The sequence below is a fragment of the Melospiza georgiana genome, chromosome 3 (assembly GCF_028018845.1).
Source record: "Melospiza georgiana isolate bMelGeo1 chromosome 3, bMelGeo1.pri, whole genome shotgun sequence".
NCBI classification, from domain to species: Eukaryota; Metazoa; Chordata; class Aves; order Passeriformes; family Passerellidae; genus Melospiza; species Melospiza georgiana.
Genome location: NC_080432.1, coordinates 92,443,945 through 92,470,979, shown reverse-complemented (window position 1 = coordinate 92,470,979; position 27,035 = coordinate 92,443,945). Strand labels below are relative to the sequence as shown.

Sequence of the window (27,035 nt, the reverse complement as noted above, 5' to 3'; positions counted from 1 at the left end):
TGGAGTTTAAGTCAAGTGCATAATCATAAGCATGACATTTTTTTCTGTCCACATATCTTCACACATCTATACTGTTAGCACATGGAGCCACATTCTTCCTTTTCTTATCTAGAAGATAATCACTGAAGTTCAGACCCTATTTCAGGATCTCAAGATCAATCTTTTAGACAATTCATATAAAAAGTTGATGTTCACATATTGTTGCAGTCAGTCTCCTATCTCCCCTGTTCAAGTCTTCCTCTGCTACAAATTAGCAACTACTACAACAATTGAAGGGCAGAAATAGCCCCTACAATTTCTGTACATTTTCAGTAAAAAAATTTTGCTCCCTCTGGTGGAAGCAGTGAAAGCAATGATTATTCTCTGAACTCCCCTAACCCCACAGTGACCAAAAAGCCAAAAAGAAAGCTTTGCTCTCCCAGAATCATTGTCAAAGCAAATTTAAATCTTTCCAATTTAATGACAGGTAGGCTGACACATCAAGATAAGTCATTTATCAATAGAAAATCAGCAAGGTAGTGATGTCATTTATCAATAGAAAATCAGCAAGGTAGCGATAGAATCGAAAACAAACCGAAGTCCAACACATTATTTGTTGGGCTTCACCTTACAGAAAGAAGAAAGAAGCAGAGGCATAAATATTACATGAGAACAGACAGGAAAAATATAAAGTTAGGTGACAGATGTTACTAAAATAAAATAATTCAAATTGCAACCTCAAGGCATTAGGCAACATGTGATACTCTTGCAGCCAAGTTTTTATGGTAAACCTTCCCATACTTCTCTTGGGAAGTAGTCCAGGTTGGGAAGGACATGGCTACTTTTATTCCTTCTGTCCCCTGAGAAGGCACAGGGAATATGAAGTACATTAATATTTATTCACTCATTCATTAACTTTAAGGACCTAAAGTGCCACAGCTGTTAACAGAATGCTTCCTTTCCTGAGCAGCCAATTTACATTCTCCAAGATGTGAACAGAAACAGTTTTTACCAGGCTTTTCACTCCCAAGCAGTGATTTTTTTTCTTTCCTACTACAAAATACAGAGAAAGGTACACTTGCTCTAGGCTCTTGCTGACACCAAGCATCTTCCCTTTCATCAAATGACTGAAAATAACAACAGAAAAACTGGCCCAAGAAGCCTATAAAGAACAGATTAACTTTTCCAAGTAGTCCTTTAGGTTAACTTGGTGCAAGACAAAACAAGAGACAAAGCAACAAGTTAACTGCACGATACCTTGTTGGGAGATACACACAGAAGAAGAAAACAAGTTCTTCTCCATTCCTTTAGCTACCCAGTACTCTAGTACCAAGAAAAAATGTCCAGCAAGTTGTTAAAGCAACAAAGCTTTCCTTTTGCAACGCAGCTGGGCACATGGAGAAGACTGCTGTGTCAAATGGCTCTGATGGAGCTCACCCTTCCTATTTTGCACTGACCTCCAACTAGTACATAACCAGCACCCTTCTCAAATCTCTGTCTCTAGTTCTGCCAAGCATTAGGTAAAAAAGTAATCAATTTCTCTCGCACAGAGATGTGGATCTGATTGATTAATCTTAAAGATAGCAACTTCACCTTGAACTTAAATTTCTACTTCTATGCAGTGCCAAATAGAGAAGGCTCTCGATGCATTTGCTTAAGCACCAGAGAGTAAGGCAACATGGACACATGCTACCTCAATTTGTCTTCCAAGAGTTATATGCCTTAGCAGGATAATTAGATAGTAATGATTTAAACATAAATCACAATTTAAGCAATATTTTGGATAAAGATTAGTATCTATTTGTGGTCAAAACTGAAACTGAATGGAGAAAAAAACCCCTACTGATCTCCAGCAGTTGAGTGCTGGTATTATACCAGAGTGCCTATTTCAAGCAGCTACTATATTGGTATGACTGTAGTCATAGTACAGATTTGGAGCAAGTAGTAGAAACAATGTACTAACCAAAAACCTTCATTCTTCTATTATTTTTTCAAAGCAGTGCTACATTTTCATTCTGAATATGCTTATAGTATCACCAAATGTCAAGCATAATCTCTGAGCAAACATACCAAAGAGTATCAGAACTTTCTTTTTCTTCCCTGACCTCATTATCTCCTTCACTCCCTTTGATTTGATTACACTGAACACAAGTCACATTCCTTCTGTATTACAAACTTACTATCAAGATAGAATCTTGAGCTGAGGTTGCAAAAAACTTGGCTTTTTTAAATCAGGTTTTTTATAGATATGTGCTCCTCAGTGCAGCAAAATTTTGAAGCTTTTCAATTCATACCCCAGTCACAATCAGTGCTCTTCATACACAACCAGACCTATATTATGTACAGTCTGAAAACAATGTATCTCTGACTTCCAGCTGCTTCTAACAAACCTTCTAAACTAGCCACCCTCCAGTGTGATTACTCCCAAAAGCTCCAACAGAGCTCAAAGTCTACTTTATAAAAACTTCTTGACTCTTCAGGAGCATCTGTTGCAAAACATTCAATACAGGGAAGTTTTCCAGGCTTTGATAAAAAGTAAGTTTATTATCATCAAAATGTTGTACCCACAATTTAAAAACAATTTTGGCAGTAGTAACACCATGTCATAAACAATTAAATTTATGACTACTACTATGAGTATAAAATTATACACCCCCAACATCATGCCATAAAAAGACTGTCAACTCTGACGTGTTTTACAATATCCTGTAGATGCTGCACGTTTTATGGAAATAACCACATGGCACCTGGCAAGAGCAGCTCACCACCTGCAGGTAGGAGGCACCAAGGCACGAGGTGCCATCGATCCCAGCCACAGGTATCATTGCAAGGGGTGCACAGTATCTATTCCACGCCAGCAAGCTCAATTTCAACTTGCCCGTTCTACCAGTTTTCTAGAAGGTACTTTTTCATGTATATCCTTAACCATCCTTCCAAGAAGGAAGAAAAAAGAAGAATGTGTAACTCAGTCACTTCCAAAATACTTTCACTAGGCATGCTCCTTCCTCTGTATTGCATTTCCAGTTACTTCTCTCACTCATCAGGTGTATTTTGTAAAAACAAGCCATCAAAGTCTCCCTCTACTGAAGCATAGACTGTTTTCCTTGATGTGTTTCACTCATATGTACATGAATGAAGCATTAAACAAAAATAAAAATTCCTAACATGAAATTCCTTGGCTCTACAAAATGTATATGTATTTATGTATTCCCGAATACATAAATATTCTGTGGATTTCTGAGGTCTAGACCACTTCCCCCATAAACAAACATTCTGGTCCAGCCTCAGTGATTAAACTAGGCAAACCTCAGTTTCCCAATCTTATTTTGTAATCTACTAATATTTTGTGAGGACACCAGGATTAAAGTCTTCAGGAATTTTTATATCACTTGGACAATAGATACCACCAAAACGCTCTGCCTACAGGCACATAGGAATTCCCAGCAGCATTGTGTGCGGCGCACATTATTTAACACCGCGCGTGTACCCCCCTGGCAGGCGCATCCAGGCGCAGCGCGCTGCTTTGCATTTGCAATTATTACCCAACCTTTGCATCCCTCGAACCGATCCCGGCCCCACTCCCAGCTGCGGATCCACATCTGGCCGGCTGACGATGCCAACAAGTTGGGGCGAGGCAGGGCCGGGCCGGGCAGGGCTGGATGCGGGCGGGATGCTGGACCAGCCGGGGCGGGCGCACCTGCCCAAGCGCGGCCGCCGCCCCGGCGCCCCCCCGCCCGCGGGTGCGGAGAGGAGCCGCGGCCGCCCCGCGCTCCGGGCGCCGCCCGCCCGGCCCGGCCCCGCCGATGGATGGAGGGGCCGCGGGGGGCCGGGGCGAGGCAGCACGGCGCGGAGCGGGGGCGCGGTGCGGTCCCTCCCCGGCGAGCCCGCGGGAGCGGCGGCGGGGCGGGCGCCTCCCCATCCTCACCTGGTCGACGGGCAGGCGCACGGCGTTGCTGAGGGGCTGCAGCAGCGTGGAGCCCGTGGTGCTGGTGGCCATGGCGAGGCCGGGGCGCCGCTCCCCACCCGGGCTCCCGCGGCGGCAGCAACAACAGCGGCGCGAACGGCCCCAGCCCCGCACGGCGCCGTGACAACAAGGGGCGGGCGCGGCCCCGCCGATGACTGGCAGCGCCGGCGGCCAATCGCTGCGCGGCACCGCCGCGGAGTGACGGGCGGGCTCGCCCAATCCCCGCCCCCCGGCGGGCTGGGCGGGACGAGGCGGCGCCGCGGCCGCCGCTCCGCGCTGAGGGTGGGAGGGCGCTGCGCGCACCGCGCAGGTACCGCGCAGGGCCCGGCGCTGTCTCACCCGGTCCCAGCCTGCGCTAGGGGACATTCTGCTGGGACCTCCTTCGCAGGATGAGCTATTAGACATTGGAATGGGCTGCCCAGGGCGGTGGAGTCGCCGTCCCTGGAGGTGTTTAAGGAAAGACCGCTCAGTGCTGGTCTGGTTCACTTAGTGGCGTTCGCTCGTAGGCTGGAGTCTCGGAGTCTCTTCCTGCCTGACTCTGTCATTCCCAGCGCTGACCTGCGCCCAGGTGCGCGGGGTGAGCGCTGAGGGCGCGGGTGGGTGATGGATGCGGGCGCCTCATGGGAAGCGACACTTCCCTGCGCGGGGCGGGCACAGAGGGACAACCGGACAGGGACAGCCCGACAGGGAGCGCGGTGCTGGCGGGGTCGGTGGCCCCTGAGGAGGTGTCTGTCGCTGGGGGTAGCCCAGACCGTGTGGGTGCAGATAACTGTTGAGGTAATGAAGAGCTCAGCCCGTCTGGCTCCCAACCATGGATCGCCCTTTCTCCCAGACGGGCCCACGGGCCGCCAGCAGCGGCGTACACAGAGCGGGATGAGCGACGGATACACACTGGGCATGAGGGTGGCCTGGAGCCCTGCAGAAGTGGCACAAAAAATGGGTAAAGAAATCCTGTTTGTAAAGCCACCCATGAACTTAAGGAAGTCTGTCTATCATGCTGTAAGATACAGGTTTTAGTTTATTATTGGCCTATTTCTTAAATAGAGAACCGTGAAATGATAAAAGCACCAGTTCTTCAGTGGGTTCAATCTAGCAGTGCTGTTTCCTTAAAGAAAGCAAGAAGTGATGTGATGGCCATAGTAGTGAATTGTGCACAGCAAACTCTTCCACCTGTCCAGTCAGCATTACTCAGTGTGAAACAAAGCACTTCAGTGAAGGCAGCACTTCAGGGAAATGCAGAAAACTCCACCAGATGAGCTTATGCAGTAGGCTACTTATTAAGCCATTCTGGTTTAGTGCCCTGCCTGCTATTTACATTAGAGCTTTCTGTAGATTTTTTTCCCTATGAAATAACTGAAATATTAATTTTTCTAAAAGACAATATTCTCTAAAAGACAATGGTGAAAGAGGTTGCAAAGGAATATTCTGGTCTTATCTATAAAACTGCTCAAGATCCCTGTGTTTCTTGAGATAAAACTGCAAGTTCTTTCTTGCAGTTTACCAAACATTTTTTTATAATTTTTGTATTCTGCACCTCTAAACCACGATATAATCAGAAATTTGCCCTCAACACAAAAAATGTCACCATTTAAAGCATATAAAAGATGAAATGCATTATCCATTGTCCTGCTAGCAGTCTGAGTGTGTCTGGATTAGTGGCCAGGTGTAGTGATTTACATAGCCATTTAAATTCATGGCTAATGCTAATTGCTAATAGCAGGAAAATGGAGGTAAGTGTAATTATCTGAAAACACACGTTGTTTCTCTTGCTGAATTGCAGACCACACTCTGTAGTTATGTTTTAGCTTGTGGTAAGGTCTTTTGTCTGAATTTAAAGAGACTGGTTAATAGGTGCAAATAAGTGGTTTTAATTAGATTGCTTCACTGCATGACAGGCAATTACAATTGAGGTAGCATCTGCAGAAGCAATAGCATAATGTTCTTGTGGTAAAGCAAACGAGAGCTGCTTTCAGAAAGAGGGAAAAAACCCCAAACTTTTCCCAATTAATTCTGAATCAGTCTCTTAAATCTAAACCTGCAAATTATATATATGTGTGAATAACACCATAGGAGTGCAGTGTCTCTAGGCTCAATACAGTCTCCATTGCACTATACATATGTATATATGTACATGAAGACTCAGCTCACTTTATCTGATTCTCTTTTATTAAGATTCATATCTACACACAGAAATCTTTGGAAATCTTAACCTAAACATTCTCAAATGAAGCCACAAAAGAGCTGCTTTAGAAAAGGCTGATACCTAATTCTGAATCAGTCTAATCAAAAGCAATTATTCTGGTGCATCTGTATAAATCTATGGAGGTTCCATTACTGACACTTTGATGAAATACTGGCAGCAAAGAATTGACCTACTGAACAAACTCCTTATTTCCAATTAACAAAAGAAACAAACTCATGATATCACAGCATAAGTGTTGGTTGGATTTTAAACACAATGTTTTATTTTTATTTTCTCTGGTAACTTTTATTCTTTTGTGAGTATTTTTGCAATGCTCAGAAAATAGCAAAAATATTCTTTCCTGTATGACTCCTAGGAGTTCATCTGTCAAGCATACATCTATACTGTGTATCACAGTATTATCAAAAACAGTTTGCACCTATGGCATTAAGTTACTTAGTTATGTCTTTCACAAGTTTTCAGTGGAGAAGTGTGGTGCTTTGAGATGACTTCCTTGTGCTCGTATTTAGGAAGGTGTGTGTTAGGGAACACAACATCACAGAAATACACCTTGAAAACAGTTACAACATAATAGTCTCTGTTCAACCCCTCCCTTGGTGGGGCAGGTTGGTTACATGGAAGAATAAAAGGTGTCCTGCCCCACAGAGCTGAAAATCGAAGTTTGCAATTAAAAGTGAGGTGTACAAATGTTGCTCAGAAGAAAGTAGCAGGAAAATAAGGGATTTCTGACAGAGAAAATGTGGCTTGTCTTTGATGTCTGCTGTATAAACATATGGTAAGGGCTGTCACTGGCACTGCAGTAAAACTAGGTCTTCTGCTTTTCCTCTTTTTTTCTTCGAAGGAAGGTTTTATTACAGATGTTTTCAGAGAACTTCCTGCCTGTGTGAGAATACTGAGAGTGGGAAGGTGAAGCATTGTCTGGTGACAGGTAGCATTCTGCATCACATCGACACAGTGACAGTGCAGTTGGTCCTGAAAGGTAAATGATGCTGTGAAAAGAAAGGCTGGTGAGTGATACACAGAAGCTGAGGTACTGAGAGTAGTGAATCTGTAAAATTTCATGTGAATTGGACAGTTTTCAATAAACATGACTTACATTCCTACTGTTTGAAATATTTTCATGTAAGAAAACAAGAAGTTATTCTTCCACAAAGAAAATTCTTTCCACCAAAGGCTGTCAGACAGAATGCAGGAGGGTGTGGTGATTTAAGTAATTCCAGGAGAGCAGCTTGGCATACCATGAACAACTTCTGATGTTCTTCTGATTAAGTTTTTATGGTCCCCTAAATGCTTTTAGTTCTTGGGTACAAAAAGTCACTAAGACATCTCAGCCATACAGAGGTTCCTCAATCTGTCAGAATGAAGTAACAAACACTAGAGGTTTCTTTGATTATTTGGATGACACTGTAAGATTCTCAGATGCTAACAGTACCAGTCTTCCCGTATGACACTCTACAACAGAATAACAAAAGGAGAAGCACTGTGGCAGGGGACAGGAAGGGATAAAGTTCCTAGATGCACCATTGTGTACAGTTCTTGTTCCTCTTTGTTTGATAACGCCATTCTAGGAACACATTGACAGTCAGAAAATAGGAACAATTACTGAAACTCCTTCTAACAAAATAAATGAAAAGGAAAATGAGTTTCAGTGTTAGAGAGTCGACCACTTTTGCACAGTAAAGTCTTATTTAAGACTTTCCTATCTAGCTTGCTTAGCCTGAAATATTTGAGACTTCATTCCAAAGAGAAGAATGTTTCTGCAAAAGCTGATGCCAGTCAAATGGAAATACTTTTAATTAAAAAATCTGCTCTAAAAATTTAGGTATTTGTATTCTTGCCTCCCTTCCTGCAAAGCAGTCTTTTGCTATATCTTTAAATATTCTTCACAGCACAGTAAACCTCACATGCATCGGATGTTTTCTGCAATTATATAATCTTTAATTAGCTATTTCGGCTATTTTAGTAATTTAGTGCTCTGTGTAATTCCTTAATATTTGTTGGAATTCTTCATGATGATACTGTTAATTACTAGTTCAAGTAATATTTGTTTGTCTCTTTCTACTTACGAGGAAAAGTATAAATTCCTTTCCACAGCTTAGAAACAAGACAGATAAGTCTCCCTTTGGCTCTTTTAGCAGAATGCTTTGGTTTATGATTTTTGACTTATTTAGTCTTAGAGCTGCTCTGAGAGTGAACAACATTCTCTGTTATTAAGACAGCAATCAGTTTCAATCATATAATTTATTTAGATCAATTTTGTGTCTTCTAAGTGCTTACATCTTAGAAATTCCCTTATGGGGAAATGCGTCAGTGTCTCAAGAACATAGTCATGTTCAGCTCAGACCATTTTGGTTTTCAATTACAGCACAAAGTCTGTTAACAAAATCAGGCAAAGCTTCTAAAGAAGGATGAGTGAAAGCTGACTAAAGCTTACTGTTCAGCTGTAAATATCAACTCTTATGTACAGATCTTAGAAGTCGTAATTTATTTGCTAAAGGAACTTCCTGGTTTCATGACAAGGTAAGCCAACTGACTTGAACAAGAAGATACTCTGATAAATGGGTTACTTTTTAAAAGTAAGTTCTACCAAGAAATTTTTATGGAGAAACAGTCCAAACTGATAGTGTACAGCATTTCAAAATGTAATAACCAGTGCCACAGGCAGTTGGGGTTTTGTTGTGACTCTGATAATTGAAAAGTTTAGGGAACAGAAGCTCTTTTTTCAGAACTGAAATAAAAGCAATGAACTTCAAAGCTAGGTTATGAGTTTAAGAACAGCTGTTTTGAGCTTAATTAAATATTTATTATAGACTGTGGGAGATACAGTGGATGGGAGAGGCTGGTGATAACCTTGCAAGGAACCTACTACTATAAAACAGTAGTAAAAAACTGGCAAATCTACCTTTTTCATTGATTTAACTAGTAAAAAAAAAACATATTCAGGTGAAATGTATATGAGGAAGCGTGCAGTGAATATATAATTAAGTTTTATTTCCTGTCATACTGTAACAGCAGGGCATAGAAATAACAGCTTTTACAAGTTTCTCAGGTTTCTGGGATGTCTGTGTGTGATATCTCCTTGGCTGAAAGGGGAGACCTGACTTTCCTCGATACAAGATATTACAAGTTCTCAAACTGATCCTTGCTGCTTAGAGAGCTCAGCTCCCAAGGTTCCTCCTACTTGCTGTAGGTTGAGTGCAACAAGATAGGACTGAGATTCTTCTTTGTTTGGATTAATTGTTTTTCAAATAATAATATGCCTTATTCATCCCAAAGTTGCTTTAGAGCTGCTTTTAATGCCAAGATAAGCTTTCAGCATGAAATGAGTTTACTGTAAGACCAAAGGTTCAACTGTAGGAGGGGATCCAAAGTAAATAACAAAAATGCAATTTAAAATTAGGCCTACTGAGTAAGTTTTCCTTTACTTACTTCAAGTTCACAGTTAAGTTAAAGGAGATAGGAGAAAGGAATAACTGTGGCCTTTTCTTTTCCAGTGTCCCAGGCTTGGCTTTCACTAAATAACTTTCTCAGTCCATATGGTCATCGCTACTTAGTTTGGTATGGTTCTCCCTGTTTTTATGCATGTTCAATCTGATCATATTTCTGTTCAGTAAGAAGGAGAAAACTTTCCTTCAGGAGTTTCTGGGGTTAGTCTTGCGTGCTCATTTGAGTTTAAATTATTCTCCTATTTTTGAAACATTTTTTAAGTTTTTGTCATAAGACATCTTCAGTGTTCATGTGCCTTATTAGTTTCATTGTCTGCTACTCATTTTAAACTCTTTATTTCAATTGCACATACCTGCAATTGAGGATAAGATTGGACGTACAACACTTCATTCCCACTTGTCCCATCATTCCTATTATTTTCTTCTCCACATAGTATTGGTACTCCTGCTCTTAAAATTCCTCCCTTGCTGCTTCTGACTCCAACAAGATCAGTCAGCACAGCTTGAGGTGCCTCCTCTTTGACAGCCACTAGGTCACAATGGACTTTTTAGTGATCAGAACTGGTGGTGTGTGGCAGAACCAGGCTGAAGGACGTGATGAATGGGAAGTAGGTACTTGGGATGTTTGACCTGTTTGCTGCAGCCAGAAACAGCCCAGTGCAGTTGAATTCATCACTGGATGTTTCTGCAGTTGCTCTGGTACTCACCTGCTCCCCCAGTCCCTTTCTCTTGCTTTGCACACCATGCAAGAAGCTGTTCTAGAGCTGAGCCTTTGCTGGTCAGAGCAGCAGGACAGGCTGGTCAGCTCAGAGATCTCCAGAACTGAGAGGAAATGGACCAAGAGCCTCACACTGTCAGCCACTGAGCATAAAATACTCTACTGAGGTTTACTTTTGTTCATTGTGGTTTTGCTTGATGTCCTGTCTGCTAAGTGTCCATCTGCAAGCACAAGGGGATATGTAACATGAACATTCTCCAAATACATATCTGTGAGATAGGTCATAATACCATAGTCCTCCTAACAACATGCCCAAAACTTTACTAAGTAATGTTCTGGGAAGAGTAGTCAAAGATGCATGCTGATGTTCAGGTTTCTGAGTTATTTCAAGTCATGAGCTCAGATATGTGTTCCATTTCTGTAAGTGGTGTTACTTGCATAAGTGAAGCCATTTGCATCAAGTTCAACCATTCAGTCAAGGAGCACTCTTCCTAAAATTGCAGTATGTGTACCTGAAACACTCTAGGATATAAATTTATTTTTCAGGAAACCGATCTAGGAAACTGAAGAAGCATTTTATTAAATTGAATATACTCATTGGTATATATAAGTTCTTTTTCCTTGATAGTTCAGTTAAATCATAATCAAATCATTAGATATATTTATTGTGCTGTGCTTCATTCTTTTTCACCCTTTACATTGTGTGTAAAAGCAGGGTTTGTCTACTATCTCCTCCATGGTTTTTGAGATTGGTGTTTATGATGAAAGTGAATTTAATGTTTCTAAACTGTACTTTAATCAAGGTGTGAGTATTTAGGGTCATGAATGATTAAACAGTCTGAATGAAAAAGCAGTATTCCATCTCTTTCTTCAAGCTGGTAGCACCTTCATCACTTCTCTGAAAATCAGGATTTATGTCTGCATATAAGAAAATCTGTTCATAACATCCACTCCTATGCCGATCAGAATAGTCCATTTCGTGATATTTGTCCACAGATCTTTGTTGTAGGTAGCAAATCTGACATTGCTGCTTTTTTGATGATCCTGCTCCTAGTTTTGGCATTTTTATTGACCATCTATGATTATGTTTACTTTTAATAAAGAATTAACTATTAAAGATTATTAGGACCACTGCATCTCCTTGTCTAGAAATTTTGTGAAAGAATGTATAACAAACAAATTTAAAAGCATGTGTTTATTCTTTGGAAATCATAACCAGAACATAAAAGCCTTCTTAAATGTATTTTAAAAAATAAGAGCAACAGCAGAGATAATTTAAAATCACAAAGGATATAAATCTTTAAGCCTTGGACATTTAGGTAGTAAACTAAGAAATTACTGTTCTGTCAAAGAAACTTATGTGTAGGTTATTATGTAATTGACTTCAAAATGTTTTACACCTTTTTGAAAGGTACTGGGGAGAGAGGGATGCTAGGGATCAATTCCCTAGTGTTGCTTCTCTTCCCATTTCTGTTAGAGAGTTATTGTGTCACAGTGAAGAAATACTAACTGCAGGATCTTGCCATATATAACACTGCAGGGGACCCTTGAAGCTGACTGGAGCCCTGTTCCTGCAATGCTCCAGTCAAGTTAATATCATGAACTGTGTGATTGATGTTCTCAGGGCTGCACTCCCTGCTGCTTTAAACAGGAAGCTCTTCCAGTGTTGCTTCAGCTCAGTGAGCAAGGCCACTTCCTTAACAATACAATAACAGGAATTCAATCAGAAACTTCAAAATTCAGTTCTCAAAGGCCTGATAATGATTGCTCTCATTCTTGCATTATCTGCAGTACTTAGGTATAAAAGTTACGGATTTTATTTGAAAAAAGAATGCTTTCCTCATATTCTTTTCACAAGGAAAAATTTGGCTTTTCTTTGATAATTAAAATATTGTCCAGTTTTGTGAAAGATTTGTCATTCTTCTTTCTTTCCCTAAACTACATTTATGTTGCCAATATCACAATATGATTCTGCAGGAAATTGCCCTCAGCTACTTATAACAGTTTTCATGTTTCAAGGTCCATGCTCACCACTAAGAACAGTAGTTTTGAACAGATGTTGTTCAGGTGCAGGATGCTCAAGAATCCCTCAGTCATTGCCTGCATTCATTTGCTACTTCTAATACAGAGACAAAAATGTCATAGCTAAATAAAACTATATTATTCATACCACAGAACTAAATTACTTGCCTTGGCTTTTACTGGTAAGATTTGCCTTCAGAGATCCTAGGCCATGGAGATCAGTGGAAAAGTCTGGAGCTCTGAAGATTTAACCTCAGCAGAGGAGGAGTTAGGAAATGTTTAAACAAATAGAGCACAGGCAAGTCAGTAGGATTTGGTGGGATTCAACCATGCATGCAGGGCTGCTCTCAGTTGTACCTGGAAGGTCATGGAAATCAGAGGAGGTTCCAGGGGCCTATAAGAAAGCAAATGTCCATGCTATATTCCAGAAGGGCAAGAAGGAGAATGCAGGGAACTACAAGCCTGTCAGCCTCAACTAAATCTCTGAGAGGGCATAATACAGCAAATCCTCAGGAAAGTCATTTTCAAATATATCATGAACAATGTGATTAGGAGTTGTCAAATGCATATAAATGGAGGAAACTTTGCCTGACCAATCTGGTGGCCTTCTGTGATGGAAGAGCTGGCTTTGTGGATGAGAGGAGACTCAAGCATGTTTATCTTGGCTTTAACAAGGTTTTTAATGCTGTGTCCTGTTACCTCCATACAGACAAACTGACAAAGTGCAGACTAGTAATTGGACAGTGAGAGGGACTGAAAACTGGACAAACTGCTGGCCTGAAAGAGCTGTGCTGGGCACAAAGTCCAGCTGGAGATCAGTCAGTAAGAAAGTACCATGGGGATTGATAGCAAGGCTTATATTGGGTGGTGCTGTCAGAGTGCACCCACAAGTATCCAGACAATAGAAGGTTGAGAGGAGTGGTTGAAACCAGGTGTGTGTGCTGACATTCAGAGGGAATCAGGCTTGAGAAATCAGACTTGAGAAATGGGCTAACTCTTGTTCTTGAGCCCCATGCAATTCAACAAAGAGAAATGCTAAGTCCTGTAGCAGCTGAGGATTAACCCTGTGCACTAGTACACATTGGAGCCTGGGAAGCAGCTTTACAGAAAAGGATCCAGGACTCCTGCTGGGCAAAATGTTGACTGTGAAACAGCAATGTGCAGTTGGAGAAAAGGCAGCCAACAACATCCAGACATTGCCAGTAGGTCAAGGGACATAATTCTTCCTGGTGAGATCACACCTTGAGACCTGTGTCCTGTTCTGGGCTCCCCAGCACAGGAAATACATGCCCATAGTGGAGAAAGTTAAGTGAAAGGTTGCAAAGATAATTAGGATAAGGGAAGATGTGTCATACAAGGAGAGGCTGAGAGAGTTGGAATTGTGAACCTGGATGAAAAGAAGGCTCAGTAGACCTTATCAATATGTATAAATACCAGAAGGAATTAATGTAGTAAAAGACCACAGAACCAGTATCTTTTCACTGTTGCCCAGAAAGGACAATTGGCAATAGGCACAGATTAAAAGACAGGAAATTCCACTTAAATATATGAAAAGCTTATTTACAGTGAGGGTGGTCAGGCACTGAAACTCAAGTATCCCTGAGCAGTTGTGGAGTCTGCAGCCTTGGAGGCCCTTGAAATCCAGCCAGATAAGGTCCTGCACAACCTGCTGTAGCTGACTAAAGTTTGAGCAGGGTAGGGCCTGAACTCAACATTCTGGTGAGGTGCCTTCACGATTCAACTATTACTCTTCTGTGAGTCTATCAAATCAGGATAGTCAGAAAAGTTTGAGGTAAATTCTGCTATTTACAAACAGAGTATAAGAGCATAAGGAGCAAGCTAAAGCCTCAAGATAAATTGTTGGCTAGGAGTTTCTATTCAAGAATACAGGATTTGTGCATATCAGGAGAGCAATACATCTAAAAACAAATGGTTGCAGAGTGGACCTAAACTGTTCCTTTTGACATTCTGTACTAATTTGCTAATGAATATCATGCAGATTGGGATTTTTAATTGTAGAGGGATCTTTGAATGAAAAAGTAATTTAAAGTCCTCAATTGCTGTTGAATTTTGTTAATTCAAGAAGGCTGCTGGGAAACCCTACTATTTAACCATGCAGAGATTTGTGGTTTTAATGTGTTTTTGAAGGACTCAACTCAACTTTCAAGTCCAAGAAATTGCAAGTTGTGGTTTTTATGTATATGTGCAACAATGTCACTAAATAAAGGGGAAGTAGCATAAAGATGCTTCTCTCCATCATTTTATTGAATCTTTGTTTGGTAGCTCCCATATACTTTATGGATCTTGGAGTTGTCTGGGCTGGTGTGAGGTTTTGGTTAGTGCCAGGTATGGCACTCAAGTAAATCACTCCTTTTCCTGCAGGTTATTCTTAGCTGCAGTTTTACCTACTCTGGATTAAGTCCCCTTTCCTTTTTTATCTTTATTTTAATTTTTTTCCCTGTGTTCCCCTCCCATCTCCTTGTGGAGAATGGCATGTCACACACCTGGAGACACACCACACTTAAGCTTCAGGTTCTCCCTTGGATAGGAGATTCTACAGCCATTCTTCAAAATTCAGACATTTCTCATGGATCTGCATTTTCAGCTGTGAGGACTTCAGCAAAGATTCAACAACTTCCCTTTCCTTTCATCATAGGCTCCAGTAGTCTCTTTTTGGCCAACATGTAATTAGTCTGTCCAGAACAACTGCAAAGGCTTTCCTTCCTTGTTTTTCAGTAACAGATGGGTGTTACTGCTTGTGTATTTGGGAAAGAAGACAAAGACTGGACATCTATTTCTCAGCCATCTGCTTCCTTTTCAGATTCTTTCTTTAAACCATGTTATGGAAGAGGAGTAGCAGAGTCTCTGGCATGATGGTTCTACACAAATAAATAAAAAAGCATGGTTCCTCTCAAAAATTTTTCAGCATAAAAGAGAGAAATGCCAAGAAAATAATCACTAAGATTTCATCCAGGTATGTAAATTGCATCACAAACCATAAAAATATTAATCAATTCAATGTTTGAAGTAAATATTTCATGTATACAATTCCACCATAGATCCTAAAAAAATGGGCAGAAATTTGTTTTCAAATTTTAGAGCATTTAGAAGACTATGGATGTGTTTTATACCTGACATGAAAAAAACCTGTTGACAGATGTACTTGTGTTGAAGGCACTGAAAAGTTTATGCTGTTTAATTGCATTATTCTCCCCTTTGCTCATAGATAGATACTTGGGTTTGTCCTGCAAATTGGAAAATCCAAAGCTTTTTTTTTTTTTTTGTTATCCCTGTCTGCTTCCTGAAGGCTTTATAAGGCTGTAATAGCCATGTGCATGCTGTACTGCTTGGAACTTTGGTCTGTATTTTACTGGGAGGAGCATTTCTGGTTTCCTACAGGACCCAATAAAACACCCTTCTCCCCTTGGGAAAGTGATTTGTGCTTTTTATTAGTCCAAAGCTAGAGGCTATTTTAATCCTCCAATGTATGCACTTTTCTGAACTCGATTCTGACTTTCCTGCTTACTAATGTGAATTCAAAACAAAACAAAACAAAACTACAGCAATAAAAACATGGATCTCCTTTATGTCTGCAAGTCATGTTTTCTTTCTCGGAAGCAATGAGCAGACTTAGTGCACAGAGGCAACACAGCACTGAGGAGATAAAGCAGGAAGGAAGGAGGCAGTACAGGTGTTGAGGACTTGATACTTTGTAGGCTTTTCAGAGCAGGAAAATCTTCCTGAAATCTCTGGTGTCTTAGTAAGAAATGGTAGAGATTGGCTACCCTGGACTGGCATTGGAAGTAAACTATGAGACTAAATTGTCCAGACATATCATCAGGAACACACCTGAAATATTTTTTAGTTTTTAGAGTGTTCTAGTTATAGGATACAAATATTCCCTTAATTGCACTATATGAAAGAGCCAAGTTAACCTCAAATAGTGTTCCTCTGTCCTGCAGGATTGGGACACTGTTGGGAAACATTCACAAGCACATTTGGATGAAATCTCTGTTTCAACATGTTCTGAAACAAGTGAGCGCACGCCTCCTTGTATAGCCAAAACCTATGGCCACATGTACACTTCTCTATCACAGTTTAGGGAGAGGTGAGTCTGTCATCTTCTGACGTGGCCTGAAAGCAACCTGACACAATATGGGATGTGTAGAACACTTTGTTCTTAGTTGTTTATAGGTAACAGAGTTCCACAGTCATAAAACAGTCACCTAAACAATGTTGACCTAAGCCAAGAGGCACTAGTGAAATGAATGCTGAAGTTAATTCCCTGCCCTTTACAGATACTTTAATAAGTAGTTGCTTGCAACCATTTGCAGTGTTAAGTTGCAAAATACCTCACAACACATTGTCCTCATTTCTTTCGTGCTGTGTGGTCTATATTTGCTTAATTTTCTAATTTTTGTGTCTGTTCTTCTGCCTGGGGTATTTTGTCATAGATAATTCAAAAAATATACAAGAAAATAATTAAATAGCCCCACCAGATTGGTAAGAAAAAGTAAATGTGCTTTTAAACTGTGGTATTGTATGAAAACAAACCAAAATTCAACCTGTGAAATGCTTGGACTGGGATAGGAGTTGTAATTTCTTCTGCATTTGAGGGTTTTCTTTTCTCACAGATCTCTTCCTCATTTGGTGTGGACTATGGCCACTATGGGAGGTCACACAAGCATTTCATAAAATGCTCATCTTTGACTTTTTCATTCTCTGAAAAGCAACAGAGCAAAGTTTAGAGGAATTCGGGATGCTTGCCCCTGAAACTGGAGGGGAATTTATAGGATGGGGATCATGTGTCCCTGTGTCTGTGGGAGACTTTTTTTCTCAGAGCCTGGCAAAATTGCCAGTGGTGGCTTCGTCACTGAGCCAATGCTCAAAGTATTTCTGGTCTCTGTCCACAAAAGAATTTATTTTTCAAGAACCCTGACAGAGTTTGCAATTCCCCCATGCCTGCAATAATTTTCATGATTTTTTGCCTCTTAATGTGGGTAAGGGGTGCATTTTCTCCTGGCCTCACACTGTGGTGACCATGTACTCATGCTCCTGTTTTCACAGTTTTTGCAGTGGGAAAAACCAGTCTCTTCAATATTCTTTTTCAGATATCAAGACCTGGATTTTCAATGTGAGAATTAATTACAGAATTGCAGTTTTCAGATTTAATTTTATTTTTTTCTTGTTTCCCCTTTGAGCTCAACAGACCTCAGAGGTTTCTGGGAAATCATATCAGAGTGATAACATATCATGTTGTGAGAAAGTGGCTTTTGTTATTTGTTGCTTTGTTTAAATCACCTTTTATAACTTACTAACTTCCTATGGAAGTGGTTTGCCTTTTGGTATTAATGTGTCTAAAGAGATAATTAGCATCTAAGTCTTGGACCTGTTTGACCTTCTTTTAGCTTGGGCAACTCACTGGTGATATTTATATCTTAGAGATCTCTGAGAGGAGAAGAAAGGGAATGTCAAAGCCCAGCATGGCCTGAACATTCTCTTCGGGCTCTGCAAAGTTTTAGAATAGCCTTCTGAACACATAATATGTAAGTAAAATGAGACATTTTCTGAACTACAAAAGCTCAAGCACAAATTGCACTATTATTTGACCAAATCCATTGCCTGAAATGCTTTTTCCCTTAAATTTGTCAATTATTATTTTTTATATAGATCTGGGAGAGTGCTGATCTGAAGTAACTACTTTTTCAGTTACACCTGCCAACCAGCATTGCCACAAGAATGGCTCATCTGCTGCAGCAGAGGGGGCAGAAGGGAGCTGTGTGTACTTTACCTCCAGGACCTCCCATGAGAGAGGTCTGCCTCTGTGACTGTTCAAAGGACCCCTTTCCAAAAAGCACTGGCTGCTGCACTGCCTGAGACAGCATCCACCTAGAACAGACCAGTAGAACAGACCTCTGGTGACTTTTCATGTTAACTAAAACAGCCTCACAATTTAAAAGTCAATCAAAACTTAACTTTGCCTAAACTTTTCCTTAGACTAATTCATAAACACTGTCTTTACACAGACAATGATAACAATGATTAGTAGTAAAGTACAGGTTGCAAAATTTACCACACACCTTAAACCACCTTCTCTTAGGGGACAACCCTCTACAAAACCAGATATTGCCAGTTTAAATTAACCTTGGAGAAAGAGGTTTAAGGATACAGCTGATTTAACAGTTCTGCAGCCCTTACCATGAGTTTCAAAACAGCACATCCATCAGTGATGTCTCACTGTGAAGAAATTGGCCAAGTATACAAGGCAGTTTTTTAGGGGAAAAACTGGATGAGATGGTTTCCTTTGTACATCACTATCCCATATCTGGCTGGAGACAGCCTTCAAACCAAGTAATGCAGCACAAGCTGTCAGCTGCTTCTGAAAGCTATTTCCCATGTGAGTTGACTGCACTTGTCTTCAAGTGCTACAACCATGACACAACCAGACTTCTTGCCATTTTAATATTTATACACATAATTGCATATTTTAAATATATTAACCTTTTGTGGCAATTACTGAGACATGCTTTATTACATAATTTAAAACACCCAACAGTATCCAAATTCAAAGTGATACAATTGCTCAGTTTATGTATATAAAACCCCCTCTTTCTGGCAGTCATCCATGCAAGCAGCAGCCATAAACTTCTAGCTTGGTTTCTTCCATTTCTAACTGTAAATTGTAACCGTCTGTCCAGAAATCTCCTCCCTGTTTACAGAGATGTTTGTCAAACCATAACAAAGTCAGTGCTTGATATTTTGACAATGTCACTCAGAGCATGGAAAGATTTCTCCTAGTGCATCAGGTCCCCCAGTTATTCTTCTGGCTTATGAGGGAACTGTTTGTTAAGGAAGTTGTTCCAGACAGGGTGTTAGCATAAATGGCCATGTTTGTGCCATAGTAACACTTCATGGAATGCCTTTCTACTCCTGTAATTTTTGTCCTTTGAAACAGTGACTTCTTAACAAGAAAGAAAAAAAAATATGTCATAAATCTCAGTACTTAAGGCAATATAAGCACTTTATTGGGCTCTAATTAGCAAAGACTGGAGGTCAGGGCATGTCCAGGCACAGTTCAGATCCATTGCCTTTCAGGAGGTTAGAGATACATGCCTGCTGCTCCCCTCAAATTGCTGTGTGCACCCTCGCTCAAAATGGCACTGCTGCAATGTGCTTAATATATCAGCTGGAGTCATGGGGCCCGTGTGTCCCTGCCGGGTCTGACCAGGATTCCAGGATTTGACTGTACTCTTCCTACTGATGCCTGCATGTCAGGAACGTGCATGACTTGGCCTGACAGCCTGGCACAGCCCCTGGGAATGAGAGGCTGTAGGCCAAACAGAGTTTTACAATACTGCCTCAGCAAAGCAGCAAAATGGGCAAGTTTGTCCAAAGAGCAGGAGATTTGGGGATGGTGAGTGAAGGATGTACTGGCAGTGCTTAACTCCCAGCAGCTTGTGGTTCTGCTGCAGCCACAGTGCAAATGCACAGCATGAAGTGGGACCAGCAGCTGAAGCAGGTGCAGGGGTGAAATCTGAGCCCCTGAGTCAGGCTGCCCTTAGGGCACAGAGTGGATACAGGAGCACCAAGGTGCTTCCCGGAGGTGCTTCCCGGGGCTCTGGGCAGAGGCTGAGCCGGAACTCACTCCCAACCCAGCTGGGCATTGGTTCCTGGCGTGTGCTCAGGGACTGGATTATACCAAAAATAAATTCTCGTCTTTCCTCATAAGGATTGTGGGGGTTTTGCCCATAAGCAAGATTTTAAACACACCAAAATTGGACACACATTTTCTTTATTTGTATAGCTGTTGCATCACCCCAGGAAGGCAGGCACTCTCCTGGGTTTGTGGAGCAGTCTGAGTCTTTCCCAAGGAATGGCTGAAAGGGCACCTAGCAGGGGGGAACCAAGTGGCCACATCATCCTGATTCACCCAGCACATGTTTTCATTGTGTGACTACATCCCTGTTTCCCAATAATGATAAGGTTGAGATTTCTTGATTTAACATATGATCTAATTATGAACTTTTGACACTGCCATAAAACTGTTGTCTTTAGTATTATTTTTTTCTCTTCTTTGCAGTGCTGTGAAGTAGAAGTCTAGATTGAGCTCAAGATTACTCAGGAATTTAGACTTAAATGCAAATTTTTGTTTAATGATAAAGTGTAGTAATTACTACTAATTATATATATACAGTTCTTATTATACAAGAGCATAGCACTTTACAAATATTGATGGAGTTAGTCTGATAGTGCCAAGATAATGTAAGTAAGCATAAATTTGGGCACTCAGCATGAAAGAACTCTGGTAATGCATGTGACTAATAAAAGTGTAATGCTTTATGCTGTTTTACTAAGCCTGTTGACTCACTATGTAACCAAAATCCAGTTAAAGGAACTGGGGAGTGCCTGTGTAGGACAAGGGGCAAGGATTGTACAGGCAGGAAGGGTTTGAGAGGGTGGGACACTGTAATCACAAGGCAGAAAGCTTTTTATTTCCTCATTTTATTTCTTTTTTATGGTTGTCAAATTCCAGAAAGGGACAAGTTACACTGGTTGTGTCACTGAGAAGGTTGGGCACAACATTTCTTCATATAAGAACTGCATCTGCTTTGAGATGGGATATTTGAAGAAGAAGGTATAAGAGGAACACCAGAATAGCGTCACCTCTGCATAGCCTGGCTGGCTATCTGGCTTTATTAACAACTTCTGGCTTTATTAATCTCTGGCTTTATTTGACAACCACTTCACGTATTTCCTCCTATAAATTAATTAAATCAGTTTATAAGCTCTGTTTTATTATTTGTCCTTGTAACTCCCATTGGAAAGTTTTTTCAGAACTCAGTAGTTTATTCTAGTGTCAGTAAAACTCAACTTGGATACCTTGATAACTACTGTGCACTTTCATTTGAAGAGCACACCTCCTTTCATCTGCTTCTTTAACTCAAAATTTGCTTTTAAGTCCCATTCCCACTGCTGGCCCTGGAACCTTCCCTTACAGGGCACCTGCCATTGTTGCTGTTTCCAGTATTTTAAGTTATCTTTGTGCTGTTTCTTTCAGTTGTTGCCAGTGCCCTAAAGTAGTCAGTACAAGTCATTTGTTGTAAGTACAATTTAACTACAGTGAACTGCATTTGCTATTACTTTGCTATGTGTGTTTTAAAGGTTTTCTTTAACCATTCCATTCATACATTTCTGTGTTATTTTGAATTAGCCACTCAGCACGCTGGATTGGATTGACAGCCCAGAATTCAGTGTTCACTTGTGCTGCCTGGCATAACAAGATTTTTTTCTTTTCCATTGGCAATGTTCATGGATCCCTAGCAGAAAGAATGGAGATCAAGTTAACAAAGCTGTACACTTCCTTTGCTGGCATTAAATAAATGCTGTACGTTTGGAGTCATTTCAGCTGTTCAATGCACTTTACGTCATTTTCAAACCACTGTCAGACAGTCAGAGGAATCTACTGAGCTCTCCTACATTTAAGAAGAAAAAAATTGCTTTTGCATTTAGAAAAACTTATTTATTTTGCTTCTATATACAGAAAAAAAACAGGAGTAAAATGCGATTGTAAAACGGGCTGTGAGTTTCCAGTGCTACCTGACATAAACCACAACCTGTCACTAAGAGACAGATGAGTCCTAAGCATAAAGTCCAGTGCATGCCTCATGCAATTCAGATGGGCTTTAAAATTTTCCACTCTTGATATCTTTGAATTTAACTCCAATAGCCATTTTTATTCTAGGATTAAGAGTGCAAGTTGTTCCATAGAGAGTTGGTTGCCCCTTTCTTAGGCTGTTGATATAGTTATGGCAAATTGTTCTGAATGACATGCACCACAACTCAATACTTAATCTAGTAGCAAAACTGCTTTTTAGCTGCAGTTCCTAAACTTTGTTGTGGAAAAATAAGAAAAGATGATGGAAAGAATTGGCCAAAATATTCAATAATTTGTACTTGATAAACACTGAAAATAAAGAACTGTTGGTAAATTGTGATTTTATCAAGACTTTTTTCACAAGTGCAGTTAGAGATAACAATTTCAAGCAAAAGAGGTTTGTTATATCAAATAATATATTGCTTGCTATTGCACAACATTGGAGAGAGCAAAGATTACTTCTTGGAGAAGGATAAAAGCAAGATTCAACCACTAAAAAGAATGCAGGAAGTGTATGAAGCAGTAAAGGAAACAAATCCTCCCATTTGTTGGAAAAAGAAAACTATAGTTAAGGACTATGCTGTAAGCAGGGGAACACATTTGCATCTGATTTTATTACGGGTGATTGTATGAACTTTATGTTCTGATGTCCATAGGTATTCAAACTGCATTTGAATAACATTTTCCAGGAAAAAAATAGTAGCAACAAGTTTGAATAAGATAATGAATTTTTAATAGTAATAAAGTTATTACCAAAAGTTGTGATAAAAGACCAAAAATCACAAGGAATGGTCAAAATAAGGTTCTCCTGATACATTGATCCTTTAATTAGACAGAGAGAAATTGTTGTTCCATTAGCAATGGGGGGTTTTATGCCTTGTGAGGGTAGAAGATGGAAGGACAACAGTTCAGTCATCTGGACCAGCTCTTATGTTTGTTGTTTTGGCAGTTCTCTTCCTCCCCAGTTTAGGCTGCTCAGAGTCCTGAGCACCACCTCTTTGCTTCAGGTACTGTGGCTAAGATGAATTCTGACTTCACAAAACCCTTTAGCTTTCAGAAATTTGTCAGGTTCTCTGAGAGTAGTAAAGTTCTTTCCCTCATGATTTTAAGTGCTATGGAAAAGCAGAAACTGAGGTTTCAGAAGATAAATAGCCAGGAATATATGAATTCATCAAGATCTCAGCGGCCCAATTAAACCATTGAAGACTCAGCTCATGAAAAACTGAGTATACTAATAAAACCATGAGTCATCATTCCTTTTTTATTGATTCTTGTTATCTTTCTGTATCTGAGGCAACAATAAACATGATTTATATGCACTGCCTTTAATTTCCTGTGGTGTTCTAATCTCACAGTGGCGTAGGGGAAAAGTCAATGAAGACGGATGGTGAGCAAACTGCAAACTGGGATGCAGGCAGCAAATTTGGTCAGAAACTGGGGTGGGGGAATCATGTTGCAGAGAGAACTTCTAAATCTCTAAAGCTGATGCCATTTAGCATATACTAAAAGAAAAAGAATGATGTGATGGGTAAGGCAGGAAGGTGGTCCTGTCTGTACCCATAAAAAGTGCCCCTTTAAATATCCTTTGTGGATGAATCAGAACATAACGCTTAACACTTGTGAGCCTTTCTTCCCTCTGAACACTGCTAAGCAGAGAAGTGTGAAGATGTCTTCTATACGGTCCAAATAATCTAATTTATATTGGTGAAACCTGCTGCAGCAATTCTCCTTGCTGAGCCACATGGACAGCATAGCACACATGGCATCACAGGAACTTCCAGTGCCTTCACATATATTTTCTATGTCACATGGGTGTTTGATGGAGAGTTGCCTGGAAATAGGCTGTAGGCTCCCTGGCAGAATCATCCACAAAAAATAAATTCAATCTTCTAAAATATAGGCAGGCTAGAAGAAAATTACTACAGGCTATTTTCCAGTTCCTTCCTTTTGGATGCATTGTTGGGGCCATTTTGAGAAACATTGAATTAGACTGTGAAATCCTCCCCTTTCATTTATTGTCTCTGATAGCATCCTCTTTATAACTGTATTCCAATTACTGCTGAAATGGTGCCATTTCACTATTTATCTTTGCAAAAGGAATGGTTAAGCCTGCAGCTTCAGGCAGAGCCATGACCCTCATGCCTGCACAAGGGCCTCTGCATATGATACAAAAGAGGCACCACTGGCTGCCTGTGAGAATCTGAATGAAGATGAAATGCCAGAGCACTTGGCTAAAATGGGAATCAGCGCTGAGGACACCTACCAGGAAAGTGCTTAAGGTGCAAGTGCAGATACTTACTGACCTCCTTCTAAAATTACTTACTCTGGCTCAAGAAATCCAGAGCATTAGTGAGCAAACAGGTCAGTCATGGGCACAGAAAATGTAGTAGTAAGCAACTAGACTTCTAGAAATGCTGTATACTTCTGCAGAGAATGCCTCAGGGAGAAAGAAAAAGCCTTTCCAAGGAGCAGCTTCTTGTAGGGCCATTGCAGCAACTGTAGAGGGATATCCCTGGAAGCCCAGCTTTGTCTCCAGTTGTTGTTACTGGAATAAGAAAAAGATCACATTTTAAAGCAACAATGGCTTAAGCCTTTATAAGCAGCTCCCTCTTTATGGTTCATTTTGTGGTCTCACCAATAAACTATTTTACAGTTTCTTCCAGAGAAAGGCAGCCTTACAGTTAGAGAAAAGCCCTTTGGGTTCTGTTCCTCAGTTCCACTATCCCTCTCTTCTGCAGTGAACACAGAGATCCTTAACCTACTTTTACGTTATTATGAGGCTCAGAGCCTGTGCTGCTCCCTTTGAGGACAACTGGAAAGCTGCCACTGACTTCAAAAAGAGCATGGGCAGGCTTCTCGTTAGTTAACATTCGTAAAGTGCTTGGAGGTGCTTAGACAAGAGATGTTACATAAATGTGATTAATATTGTAACTTGGCTGTCAATACTGCAAGGCCTGCTGCACCTTGCTCAGCAGGGTCTCCATTCACACTCAGCACCACGTGGCTGAGGATTAGGGGTTAGTTAAATGCAGATAAATAATCTTCCCAAATTCTGTGCAACTATTCATCTACATAAATAAAGCTTTTACCTTTGTCTAAATAAGGATATCTCTTCTTTGTGTGGAAACACTTTCAGAAGTATATATTAACACTAGCCCTCATTCCTGGTACAATTATAAAACATAGCTGCTTGTTGAGGTGTTGTATGTTTGAATCACATAGTGGTTCCATACATTAACCTTCAAGCTAACTTTGGGCAGTATTGCTTGATTCTATCATCTTGAGGCCACTACAGCCAGAATTTTGAAAAAGAAGTTAGAGGCTTGGAAAGACAGTGCAATGAATGCAATGCCTAGAAATCACCTAATGACATGGCACGGCAGTCAGTGCTGACAGGGAAAGGTGGATGAGCTCCCCTGGAAGGATCCATGGCAGAGGGCTGCACCAGTGATGGCAATGGGCTAAAAAGTGAAATCCAATGCTGAAAGGCAGTAGCAAGCACAAATCTCTGTCCTGTGTAGACAACTCCCATTCATACACAGGCTTTATGTTGTATGAGCAGAGCCATCATGCATTATGAGAACTATAATATGTACTAACTGATTGATTTAATTATGTTCCATGAACCATTGTCTTTTTTCCTAAAAATTCAATCCACAAGATAAAATCTTGCATCAAGTCTTTTGATAGGTTTTCTAATATGATGTAAACTTTCTCTTTTGTATCACACCCCTGCAAATCTCCATCAGCATTCTATATGCATTTTCCTTACTGAGAGCCTAAAATTAATATTTTATAGTAGTTCCTTTTCTGTATTGTCAGCATTTTGTTGTCATGTGCTGGAAGTATTAGTCATTTTGGTTAGTCTTACAAGAACAATGGCATGTTAATGATTATATGACTGTGTATCTACTGTTTCAGATTCTAGTTTACTCATTTGAGGCAATTACCAAAGAAATATGCAGAACATCTGTGGCTAATATACTTAAAGAATGAAGCATTCTTGTAAAAATAAACATTATTCAATTACAAAACTAAGAATATAAAGAGTCGAGAGAAAACCTACTGGGTATTTGAAAGGGCAACCATAATGCACTTTATCAAATCAGACAGCATTTGTATTCCCACATTTCTTTCATGTCCAGCATATAAGGAAAGCAATTCTTGATGTAGACAGCTGGTTTAGTAGTCCTTAAGTGATGGAGAACCTGAGGCCCATGGATAGTCCAGGCAAATATTTGCAAGCAGTGTAACTGAGCTGTGCTTTTCATTTCTCAGACACAGAATGTGTGATGGGAAGTGTGATGGGAAGAAGTCTTTAGTCCATTTTTCCAGTCATGGCCTGGCAATCATAATGGCAGTTCATGCATCATTGATATATTTGGTATTTGAATACTTTGAGACATAGCCTTTCTACAGCAGAAGATGTTATTCACTGTAATTGCTATTCACTCTAACTGCTGCTTTGCAGCCACTTTTAAGGCTTTTAGTGTTTTCAAAGCTGCTATTCCCTTCTCTACAAATATGACTTTTCATTCTCTTACTTTATTTGTCAATATCAAAATGTGAATACTTCTTTGCACTCTGTTCAGCAAGTGATGCCTATAAAAGCTAGGTTTGCATTTTCAATTTCCACACCATCAGTCTTTGTGCTGCACAGGAATATCAAAGCCAGCTCAAGAGGAACTCACTACAGGCTCGTGTTGCTGAGCAAACCCAGCTGTTTCCAGGCTTCACCAGTTCCCTTTAACTGTGTACCAACTCCAAAGCTCAAACAATTCCTCAGCCACTTTGACGACTGATGAGTAGACTGGATAGAGGTTTGGAATTTGTCTGCAATTTGCCAGTGATAACCCAGAAGTAGAATGTTCATGCTGCTCTCTGAGCTAGTCAGAGGTAGGAAGCTTCTTACAAAACTTCACTGCACTATGTAGACAAAAAATTTCTTTTCTAATTCTTGAGAGTAGCTATTTTATGCAGTCTTCAGGGTGATGGATTAAAAAATTAATGTATAGCTGCTTAAATAATTTAAAAGCTGAAGTGTGTTA

General features: G+C 40.4%; 1 protein-coding gene across 1 annotated transcript in view; it reads right to left on the bottom strand.

Annotated features, from left to right (window-relative positions):
• Window positions 1-4,048, bottom strand: part of MBOAT2 (membrane bound O-acyltransferase domain containing 2) — a 92,235-nt gene extending 88,187 nt beyond the window's left edge. The window contains exon 1 of the mRNA XM_058020409.1: window positions 3,905-4,048. Within this exon, the coding sequence (XP_057876392.1) occupies window positions 3,905-3,976 (72 nt within the window). The 5' untranslated portion in view covers window positions 3,977-4,048. The remainder of the gene's footprint in view (window positions 1-3,904) is intronic.
• Window positions 4,049-27,035: the final 22,987 nt, after the last annotated feature.